General features: G+C 37.6%; 1 protein-coding gene across 1 annotated transcript; it reads right to left on the bottom strand.

The window, feature by feature from the left end:
* Positions 1–330: 330 nt before the first annotated feature.
* Positions 331–1,086, bottom strand: LOC105089302 (ferritin light chain). Its single transcript, XM_031445618.2, has one exon. The coding sequence runs from the start codon at positions 829–831 to the stop codon at positions 370–372; it is 462 nt and encodes a 153-aa protein (XP_031301478.1). The 5' UTR covers positions 832–1,086; the 3' UTR covers positions 331–369.
* Positions 1,087–12,575: the final 11,489 nt, after the last annotated feature.

Raw genomic sequence — 12,575 nt, 5'->3', positions numbered from 1 at the left:
AAAAATAGTAAGAGAAATAAGCTTTTGAAACATATTTTCAAGCACTGGACTATATACAACGTGAAGGGAATAAACCAATTCTAAAGATGCAGGCAAGTTGACATTGTGAATATAAAACATGGGCTCTAACACTCATGCTTTCTTTTGTAAGACTGAAGTGTCCCTTTGCTGGAGTTGCATTCTTTTTTTTTTTTTTTTCTTTTTCTTTTTCTTTTTTTGCCGTGGCAAAAAGCTTTATTTCTATTTGGTCCAAGGCTTGGGAGAGGGCTCCAGGATGGTTAAAAAGCTGCCTGGTGACTGCAGAGAGGCTTCAGGCAGAAGCCCTGACACCAGAGGGGCTCTGTAAAGGCCGCTGGGTTGCAGAGGCTCCTAGTCGTGCTTGAGGGTGAGCCTTTCGAAGAGATACTCGCCCAGCCCAGCCTGGGGACCAGAGAGCCTGTGGAGGTTAGTCAGGTGGTCGCCCATCTTCTTGATGAGTTTTACCTCCTCATCCAGGAAGTGGTTCTCCAGGAAGTCACAGAGATGTGGGTCTGCGCGGGCAGAACCCAGGGCATGCAGATCCAAAAGGGCCTGGTTCAGGTTCTTCTCCAGGACAATAGCAGCTTCCATAGCATCCTGGGTTTTACCCCACTCATCTTGAGATGGCTTCTGCACGTCCTGGAAGGGGGCGCGGCCGCCGCGCTGGTTTTGCATTTTCAAGAGACGCTCAGCGCCCTTGCGCTTCTCCTCAGCCAATTCGCAGAAAAAGTGGCCAATGCCCTCCAGAGCCACATCGTCGCAGTCGAAATAGAAGCCCAGAGAGAGGTAGGTGTAGGAGGCCCACAGATGCATGTTGACCAGGTGGTTGACAGAGGCCTCAACCTCGCTGGAATAATTCTGACGAATCTGGGAGCTAGCTCATGGTTGATGGGTAATGAGTTAAGCTCACAAAACGGTGTTGGCTGGTCCCAGAGGCTGAAGATAGTACAGTGGCTGGTTCTGAAGGATGTGACTGGAAAAAAGGTTGAAGGGTGGTCGGAAGCTGGAGCAAGGGGCGTCCCTGGGTCTGTTCCGTCCAAACACTGTTGAAGCAAGAGACAGGTCCGTGGGACCACCGAACGCACTGCCTGGAGTTGCATTCTTGGTCATACAAGTAAATAGGGTTGAGTGACTAAAGTTTTATAACAATCTTTAAAAATCAAACTTACCTCTCAAATTGTAGTTAAGGCTTGAATAAGCTTTAGCCACCTTACTAGAAAACAGTAGCCATCTTTTAATAATTATGTCATAAGAAATACAATGAAATGAATGAGATAATGTAAATAATGTGGACTTTCAAAAGTGGGAAAAAATTGTGTAGTGGCAGATGCTTATTCATAGGCCCAAAGGAAGAAAATAAAGAGAGAACAAGTAAGTGGAGACTTATTTTTGAATGCCTTTTATGCTTCTTCTAAGTACCCCTAAAACCACGGTAATCATTAGTCAAATAGATTTCACCTGCCTTCGTTAATCAAGGTCATTTAAATTGTTGCTACAAAGGAGTTGCATGCCCTCTAAGTGGCACTTAGCATAAACTATAAGATATTTGCCCGAGTTGTTCACCAGGAACTTGGAGTCAGCTGTGTCTCGTTTGAGCTGAGCTGGTTAAGACTGGTTAGGACCACGGACTGTGCTACTGGGCATGCGTGAGTGGCCGGTGACCCTTTGACGTCAGAGAACCAAAAGCCCCACCCTCAGGTCGTGCCCAGAGCCTCTATTTTGGACGGTGCAGCGGCCCGTAGCTCAGTTCCGCCTGCGCAGAGTGACAGTCACCGCACCTTTTTCCAGTTGCCGCTCCTCACGCCTCTGACCGCTCTGCTTCTTTATTCGTTATCCCGTCAGTGCCCCAGTCCCTTGCATTCGAGGTGGTAGATGTCTTCACCGGTCTTCCTGCTTGGCTTGGCCGCCTTACCAAACCTCTGCAACTCAGCATTTTGGTTTGCTGCTTGTGGGCAAAACGGACCTGGCTCACGAAGGCCCCAGCGCTGGATGAATAAGACATACCATAAAGGTGAGACGAGCAGCTTTGTCAGACTAGAATGTATAGTTGTGTAAGGGTGGCCTGAGGCTGGAACGAATTGCTCCACCTGAGGTCCTACCTCCACACACAAAATTTTCATTTTAAAAACCCTGTAAGAAATCTATACGTAAAATGTTTGCATGCTCTATATATTGCAGTGGGTTTCTACTAAACTAGTAGCAGTGAGCTTCTGTCTTTGTGAAGTTACTGGGAACAAACTTGTCCTCCTGCTGTAAACAACTAGAAAATGGCGTAAAATATATGAAACAGCAGCTTTGTGCATTGCAGAGATCCCCAAGAGAAGGGAAACAAATGAAGCGAGCCCTGGGGCGGCCTCAACTTTCTGCCAGGAGGCACATTCCGGTGTATGATGCCGACAGGGAAAACCCAAGCAGAGCATGGTGGTTTTTGTAAGTTGAGGAGGAATCCACAGAGGCTGATGTAGCTAGAATTTCAGGGCAGAGTATCAGAAAGGAGGGAGCCACAAAGAGAAAGAGCGCTGGAGAACTTGCTAGGGGTTTGGTTCCCTGGAGCCTGTGGCTGAGTACTGTGCATGTGTGTAGGTTGAAGATCTGCAACGCTGAGCACAGAAGGACCAGGGAGCTGACACTGAGCAATTTCCAGCGGATCAAATCTTTTTTATCCGTTTATGTTACTCCAGAGCAGTTTGAGATTTTGATCACGGCTTTAGGGGAAAGGTGATTTTTAGTTTGAAGTATTATTGGAACACCTAGGTAGACATGTGCAAATGATGAAAGAAAACACTATAGCAAAGTGAATGGTGGAACCAGAGACACAGAGCTGAGAATTAATTCATAGAAGTAGTTGTTGAAGTCAAGAAAATGTTTACATTCTCTTGAAGAAGTTATGTAAAGAGGCATGAAAATTAACAATGATTAAGCATCCCCTTAGTGCTAGCACTAAGGTGGGTGCATTCATATGCTATCTTAGAACATTGTAATAATTGTATCAGCTGGATAATTGAATTCCATTCGTAAAGATCAGAAAATTGGAATACAGAAAGGTAAAGCAGTTTGCTCAAAGTTCTCAACTGGAACAAGTAACTTACTCAAGCTCTCACAGTAGTTGCCCAGATGTGTAATAATCCAAAGCCCAATCTCATTCAACTAAATCAGGCTGACAGAATTCCTGTATTGAACTTGACGGAAGGAAGGGAAAGTATGTTGGTGCTCTTGAGGGTCTAACTGCGGCCTGTCAGGCCTGCCTAACCTGGCCCCTGGGTACTTCTCTAACTCACTTCCCAGTGCTCACCTCTCATTCACTCTGGTCAGCCATAATGACTCCTGGGTGCTGGGCACAGAGCATGTTTCTACCTCAAGTGATGAACCTCAGCATCCTACTCATTCCCAAGGTATCCACATGGCTTATTTTCTCAATTTATTCAGGTTTCTGTTCAAATGTGAGTTCCATGGAAGACTACCTGACGACCCTATGTAAAATACTAATTTTTTCCATTCTCTAGCTCCTTAATTTGCTTTACTTTTTTCTCCATAGCGCTTTCCTCAAACAGACAGTCTGACATAATTGTTTTTATTGTCTGCTTCCTCCAATAGAATTAAGACCATGAGATCAAAGATATTATCTGTTTTAATCATTGCTTTCTCCCCAGTGCCTAGAACAGGGCCTGACATATTAAATGTTCTCAGTAAATGTAAATAAATGAAGGAGCGAGACTGTTTTAGCTTACAGACCCTTTGAAAATTGATAAAAGGAATGCACCCCCCTAAATGCACATATTTATACCTTTGCTTCCCATCAGTTTAGCCAATATATAAACCTATTTTACTTCCACAGAGCTCCATTTAAAAACTAAAGAATTAGAGAAGTACAAAAGTGAGAATAGTAATTTTTTTAAAAGGTAGGGGGAGTGGGGGAGATAGTTGAAAATAAAGGAATGGCTGATTGTGTCAAACAGCCAGATAATTCAGCATGAATGTGTTTGATATACTATTCATTTTGGCAAAGATATTGGTGACCATCGAGAGTTCAATTTCCACACAGAAGAGGACAGATACTGGTGAACAAGACATTAAATAAAAATGGAGATGACAAAGGACTGGAATCAGGTTAAAGACAATTTTGGCTCATGTTAAAGGATAAGCATATGGGTGCTTAAAGAAAGGTGACTTGCCTTCTTATTGATGCAGAAGTTGCTGGCATGATTAAGACTAAATCCCCAGGTTTCTTGATATTTGTCCTTGAAATAAAGTATGGTTGCAGAGTTTCCTAAGAGCAGCAAGAGAGGCAAAACTCCAATATTGAATCACTTTTCGAGTTTCTGTTTGCATAATGTTTGCTCTTTTCCCATGGAACAGAGCATGAGCTGTGATCAAGAGTCAATGTGCGTAGGCACAGCCCAAGTCTTAGACAACAAGGAGGGAAACCATTGTGGCCATTGACATACAGGTTAAAAACATGTATAGATCTCGTCATTGAGCATATTTAATGCAGAAGGCAAGTTGTTGATGAAAGCAAAATAGTATTCAGAAAGAAGAGTATATAGGACCAAGAATTCTCAAGAGCTTGAAGGGGTTACATCTTCCTCTGAAACTAAAAGGAGAGATGAAATCATGGATACAAACAGAAGATATGGCAGTTGACAGCAGACCTCTCTTATTCAGGCTTGGTCAGATGTCTCAGTCATCTTGCTCTTTTTCTTTCAGCTTGTCTCTATTCTCATTGGTGTTCCGTAAGGTATCTATCTTAGGCCCTATTCCATCTGAGCTGCAAACTTTTTAATTGAAGTACAGTCACTTACAATGTGTCAATTTCTGGTGTACATCATAATGTCCCAGTCATGTATATATATACATATATTCGTTTTCATTGCACCATATTAGAAGACCCAAAACCTGGAAAGCATTTTAAAGTAAATTAATTATAACAGGTACTTGAAGAGATAATTTGAGAAAGCTTTCTTGTTGATAGTTCACAAATTCCAGATCATCTCAGTTTGACTCTGTTGGCTACAGAAAACCCTAAAAACTGTAGTTTGTATGTACATAATTTCCTCTCAGTGCATAAACCGCTCATTGAGCTAAAGCAATCTAGAAGACCCATTTCAATTTGACATCCTGTAGAGATGGACTTAGATCTAATTACTTTTTCCCAGGACCCATCAATGCTTCATTTTTCAAAAGAACAATTATTATTCTAACAAAATATTTAGTCTTAAAATTATGTTTTGGAATTTCTTTGAGTTTTAAAAGATATTACCTTCAAATTAGGCTTAAAATTTGTGAAAAAGTAATATATAAGTATTGTATAAAACTTCAAATAGTAAAAAAAGATAAATGATAAGAATGTACCATTTTCCAAAGACAGCTACTGTTGACTTGAACACTGAATGAATTTTTGATAGTAACAAAATAGATAATTTTGTTTAGGTGTGATGACTATCTATTGTTCTTTTTTTTCAAATCATTTTCTATAGATAAATATTTATGGTCAAAGAAAGTTTCTGTATCTTACCTGAAATATAATTTTCTATGCATTTCCTGACACATCTGTACACATACACTTCTATATGCATTTTGAACACTGGCATTAGCTTTGAGTTACCATATATTTAGAGTATTTTTGGCTGAAGGCACATTGCAGGACTAAATCATATTTACTGGAAATCATGTTGCTTCATTTTCCTTCCTCCCATTAGCCAAAGACATTATCTGGGACTACATCCAAATAAGTCTTTACTAGACACTCAGCCTAATTGGTGTTTCTCAATAATTTTGTGTATTTTTAAATAATTGAAAAGTTAACCTGAAGGGAGCTTAATATGTAAATATGGCAACAGAATTCAGATTATGGAGTGAAGTATCATATTTTCAACCACAAAAACATTTCTTTTTATTTTTAATGGCCATCAAATTATGATCAAGTAGCTAAAAAGTGTGGCATTCAATAATAATCAGTTCATTGACCGGCTGGTCGTTTCATTTAGCTTTATTTGTGGAACAAAATTCATAGGCAAGGGTATTGGAAAGGTAATTAGTACATTGATTTCATGGTTGTCTTTAAGAAAAAATAAAGAAATAGAAACTCAGAATAGGAAGAAATTTAGGCAATTATATTCATGAGACAAGTTGAATTCTTCATACTATTTACAATCAAGACACTAGTGCTTTTTGAAAAAAGAATGGCTAGTTCCCAATTTAGGAAAATTCAGAACAGTAAAATCTGTACTTAGAAACAAAAAATAGGAAGTGGTCATTCATATTTTAAAAGATTTTTTGTTATCAATGGGATAATCACCAAATTCTTCTGACTATTAAGTATGGTTCTAATTTATAAAAGTTAAGCCTCATATTCTCTGAACAATTTTGAAATAGATTTGTTGTCCCTCCTCAAATTAGTACACTGAATATGCTGAGGAGTTAGGAGGTTCTTAGTTTTGAAATATTTATTCCTATGGGAATAGGCCAAGTATAAGCTCTTCACTAGAAAAGATGGTAGCGTAGCAAGATAAAAGAAGTTTAATCCACTCAATCTCAATTAGCTTTGTTAGTGCCTGGAAGAAGACACAAGGATTACCCTAAATCGTTAATGATAAAAATATATTTTTCAACTTAGCAATAATTCATATGATCTTTTGCATCAACTATATGTATCTAGTTAGATTTGATTTGCATAAATATTTAAAAATTTCTTATGTTAGCCAATAAAGAGAAAAAGACTTAAAGGATATTTCCTCTTCTATATTTTTCCTAAATGGAGGAATTGTTAATAAGCATTATTAATGATTTAAAGACATCAGCTTGGATTGGTTATGTAGTGTTTTGATTATAACTATTATAAAATGTCTTGGGTCTTTCTACTCTCAGATTGGTTTATGGTCTCATCTTGCAGAATTTAGGAAGAGTAAAAGTTGTAGATAACTGATGGAATGTCACATACAGGAAGGTGGCTGCATCCTAAAGATGAATTCTCTTAATATTTTCTGTGTAAAAGAGCTTTTTAATTATCCTAGTAGTCTTACCTTGAAAGAATCAGTCAAAACCAAGACAATAGTGCTTGATCTATGTCATTACTACAATTCCAGTTGAAAAGTATGAGATGTTAGAAATGGTTGAAAGGTCATAAGACTAAACCAGAATGCCTCTGGTAACACTTAAGATGAGCAGCAGAATTGCATATCTAATTATACTGTCAGAGTCCTTCATCTATAATTAAGGTCGTAGATTCTTTTTCAGTATCTCTACCCAGACATTCTTTTTCTTCTACTCTAGCACCTAAAAACCTCAGAGAAAGAATAAGAAACAAAGAAATGAAGAGAAACAGAGAGAGATATTCTTATGGTCTGTAACTCTGTGGTAACTGTTTTCGTGAAAAATGTAAAAGTTCTGTAAGGACAGCCACCAATAGACATTGGGCATCATGGAGATCTAGCCTCATTTGAGATAGAAATTAACAGCTATGAGAACTTACTCAAAGAATAATATGGGTGAAAGAATGAATTTTGCACTCAGACAGATAGGAGTTTGTATCCTGGTTCCATCATTTACAAATCGTATAGCAATAATAATTGAGTGTCTGCTATGTCTTAGAACAATTACTTGTATGCTGTGAGTCTTAGTTCTTCATCTGCAAAATACAGGTAGTCCGTACTCATATCTTTGGGGTGAATGTACATAAACTGCCTGACACACAGTAAATGTGCAAAAAAGTTTGTTTTCTTCTCCTTTTAGCTAGAAAGCATCTAACACTTTACATGCCCATTTGTCCTAGCCATAGATTCGATGTAAAATGATCCTCTCATAACTTAGAGAAAGTACAAGTAATTTGGGTATAGAAGCTAGTTTTCTGCCTCCCTGACTCCTTTGTATTTGTGTTCTCACTTCCTATCTAGAATACCTAAAATCCTAACAAAAAGTTTTTAAGAAACATTTCTATACATAGCTATAGATTATTCTAGATAATCTGATTTGCCTTTACATTAATTCATTTAAGTGTTTATTATACAACAAATACTAAATTATTTCCTGAGAACAGAAAATTGAACAGAGATTTATGCCTTGAAGAAGTTTTGGGTTCAGTTATAGCATTAAGAAATCACCCACAACAATATTTTATGGGAAGAAGGCTAGGATTAGGCATGACACATACAGGAGGTGAGATATGGGGAGGAGCATGGGGGTGACAAGTGGATATCTAGTGATGTGAGGAGTAGTGGTCAAAGAAGATTTCTTCTCAAAGGTGAAGAAACTGGAGATAAGTTTTACCAAGTGAGTATTAGTAATTTAAATCAAGAAGAGGCAAAGACATTCGAGGAAGTGTGAACAGCATTTATGAAAGCATAGGAGTATGAAGAGACAAGATGCTTCTTCTGGAAAGATTTCTGTGGCAGATTGTGTTATCTGTAACGTTTCCAGACCCGCATGCATTCCAGAACCTTATCACTTCTCCATCAAGATGGCCTCTGTATCTCCTCCCCTTGAACCTGCGCAAGCCTTGGGGACTGCCTCACTAATAATGTACAGTGGATGTGACACTATGTGACTTCCAGGGCTAGGTCATAAAAAGATGATGCAACTTCCTCCACTTCTCTCTTGAAAATGTGCCTTTGAAGTCCTCAGTCACCATATAAGAAATCTAGCCTCCCTGAAACTGCTATGCTGAAGCAAACACACAGAGATGGGGGAGACGTCTGAGGAACATTGACTGTTCCAGCTCCCAGCTGCTCAAGACATCCCAGCCTAAGCATATCAGTTAGGAAGCCTTTGAGACAACACAAAAACTTAGGCCCTGAAATGTCTGAAACTGCATGAGAAATTCTGAATAAAAGCTACCAAACTGAGTCATTCCATACTCAAAACCATAAGACCTAATAGTATTAAATAATTACTATTGTTTTAAACTCCTGTACCTAGCACAGTGTCTGGCACACAGTATGTGTTCAATATATAGCTATTCAGTGAATATATAGCTATTCAGTGAATGAATATTATCTTTATATGTTTGGAGAGTGAGAAAAGCAGTGTCAGTGGGAGCTGAGCCTAGAAAAGCAAATAGACAGATGATGAGCATCACTTTGTACTAAGCTAATGCATTTGACTTTATTTTGAAAACTACAGAGACCTGTAGAAGAAAGATTTAGGCAGTGGAATGACATGATCAGATTCATACTTAGGAAGATCACAGTAGTAGTGGTATGGGGGACAGAATAAGATCAAAATAAGGGATACAGGTAAGCTGTATGTGGAAGGTCTCATCTAAAGGGATGGCAATGAGATTGTGAGAAAAAAGATGAATACTGAAATTTTGAGGATAGAGAATTTACATAATGGATTTAATACCAATTTTCTGCCACATGGGCTTTCATTTATAGTTTTAAAAAAAGTTAATTACCTGTCACATATACCCCTTTAAGGCAATTTTTGAAAGTTTCTTAGTTTGATTTTGTATTGTCTTCATAATTACTGATTATTTCTGACAGACAGAAGTCAGTCCCAACAGTATCATATCCCAGAGATAAGCAACTGTGCCTTATGTATTAATTTCTTGTGATCTCAAGCAGTTAATAGACTTGAGCTAACTCATCATAATAATCTTTTGGGAAATGAATTTCCTAGCTACTCATATGTCCTCTAAACTTAAGCATCCTCTTTCTCTGTAAAATGTTTTCCATCCAAGTTAATTATTAGCTGCAACCCTGAATCTTCAATATTAAAAAAGTATCTGTTTTCTAGTAGACCCATTAACCATGAAATACTAGCTACTTCCCACATTTCTAGTTTCTTTGAATAAAGGGTCAGTTCCATGGGGGTGAGTGTGGAGTAGAGGAGATACAGGGAGTGGGGAGGAAGATGAGATGATGATAATTTTGGTAAAACAAATAGTCCTTGAACAGTGGAAGACCAAAACAATATCTAAGAACATAATATTCCAGTACTAAAATGAAGATAAGTGGACCTAAGAGCCAGAGTACGTTTAAGGACCAGTCCATAGAACTGAAGGGATGTGGCAGACATTGCTTGTAGTTTATCCAATATCTATTCTTTTCTATTAGACTAGAACCCCAACTCTGGGCAATACGCCTAGCTAAAAGATCTGTATTTTCTGGCTTCTCTTCCAGCTAATGATGGCCATGTGACATAGTTAAGGCTAGTAAGCTAGAAGTGAAATTTGCTACATGGGACTTCTGGGAAATTCCTTTTAAAGGGCAGATTCAACTCACCTACATAATCTGTATTTAATAGTTTACTCTTTTCTGGAACACAGTTATGATGTTGAGGGTGCAATAACTACCTTGCAACCATAATTATAAGGACAAAAGCTGCCAGCTAAGGATAGAGGAGCAGAAGGCTAGAAGCTGAAGTGCCTGATGGCATCATGAAGTCATTGAACTGTTCCTGAATTTATAACCTCTGATTTCTTGTTTTATGAAAATTAAGAATTCTCTGTGTTAGAGTTCTCCAGAGAAACAGAACATACACCACACACACACACACAAATATATATGTGTATAAATATATACACACACATATGAAGAGGTAGAGGCAGAGAGACAGGCAGAGAGAGAAACATAAAGACAGAAAGTGAGATTAATTTTAAGGAATTGGCTCTCATGTGATTGTGGGAACTGGCAAGTTTGAAACTTGCAGGGCAGGTCAACAGGTGGAAACTCAGGTAGGGTTTCTGTGTTGCAGTCTTGAGGCAGAATTCCTTAAAAAACATGTCTTTGCTCTTAAGGCCTTCAAGTGATTGGTGGAGGTCACATCCACATTATGGAGGACAATATACTTTATTTAATTCTGCCCATTGTAAATGCTAGGCACATGCAAAAATACTTCATAGCAATATATAGACTGCTGTTGGATCAAACAGCTGGTTACCATAGCCTAGCCAAGTTGATGTATAAACTATCACATTTTTTTAAATTGTTGGAACCACTGGTTAGTTGGGTTTCTATTGCAAACACAGGTACAGAATGTGTTAATTAATAATGGCAAGGGAAAGAAATCATATCTGTAAACATGAGCAGTTCTAGATGGTAGGAATGGAAATGAGCAGCAGTAGGGATGGAGGAATGGGAAGACATCGATTAATAATCTTGTATCTGCTTGGTCTTAGCCTCTGTTCATATCTACTGATGTTCATCTTTTTTATTTTATTTCATCTTATTGACGTATAGTCAGTTTACAACGTGTCAGTTATTTCTGGTGTACAGCATAATGTTTCAGTCATACATATACGTACATATATTGTTTTTCATTATAGGTTACTACAAGGTATTGAATATAGTTCCCTGTGCTATACAGTAGAAACTTGTCATTTATCTGTTTTATATATAGTAGTTAGTATTCACAAATCTCAAATTCCCAATTTATCCCTTCCCACCCCCTTTCCCCCCAGTAACCATAAGATTGTTTACTATGTCTGTGATTCTGTTTCTGTTTTGACGTTCATCTTTCAGACTTCAAAGTGTCTGAATCTAAAAGTTCGGAATCTGCTGACCCATCAAGGGAGACAGTGCAACAGTCAGTGCCTTTCGTCTTCACGATTTTATTGGAACCTGATTACTGTGAGAGCATTGATTAGGCAAAATGTATTGACTAATCATTTGAACTTACATCAATGAAAAATGAGAAAAGTCAGAGTTCTTTATTTCTCTGATCCTTTAAGGGCACTTATCCTTGAAATATAAGTATTCCTTTCCCAAGCTGCAGATTCATAGTCACATTTTAGTGCATTATTTCGAAGGCCTGGTGTGGTAGTTTTGTTTCTTAGTGAGACTTATCATTTTGCATTCTAACAATATTACAGTTTTCCCACATTCTTACCAATGCTCATTAGTTTTCTTTTCTTTCATTTAAAAAAAATTTTAGCCATTCTATTGAAAAATTGTGCTCTACACTGGAAATTGACACAACATTGTAAACTGACTATAACTCAATAAATAACTCAATAAATAATAAATAAATAAATAAATAAATAAATAAAAATTTTAGCCATTCTAGTGGATATATAGTAGTGTCTTAATTTACATTTCCATGTTGACTAAGTATGTTGAACATCTTTGCATTTGCTTATTGGCCATTCATATATTTCCTTTAATGAAATGTTCAAATATCTTGACTATTTTTTAACTGAGTATTTTGTCTTTTTGTTATTGAGCTACAAGTGTTCTTTATATATTCTGTATACAAGAGTTTTATCAGATACATGTTTTGCAAGTATTTTCTCCTAGTCTTTGTCTTGTGTTTTGAAATACAAGATTTTAAACATTTTTTTGATAAATCTCTATAAGTTCTTTGTCTTGTCTAGGAAGTATTTAATAACCCAAGGTCAAAGATTCTCTCCTATGTTTTCTCATAGAAGATTCATTGTTTAAGTTCTTATTGGACTCACACATTTTAAGTGTAGTGAACACAGTTTTTAAAATTACTTGCCCCATTGCATTACTTTTGCACCTTTGTCAAAAATTAAACTTACCATTTATAAGTGAGTCTGTTTCTGTACTATCCTGCTGCATTGATCTGTGTGTTTATCCTTATGTCAGTGTGACACTGACACA

The sequence above is a fragment of the Camelus dromedarius genome, chromosome X, assembly GCF_036321535.1.
Source record: "Camelus dromedarius isolate mCamDro1 chromosome X, mCamDro1.pat, whole genome shotgun sequence".
Taxonomy (NCBI): Eukaryota; Metazoa; Chordata; class Mammalia; order Artiodactyla; family Camelidae; genus Camelus; species Camelus dromedarius.
This window is presented reverse-complemented; position numbering and strand designations above follow the sequence as displayed.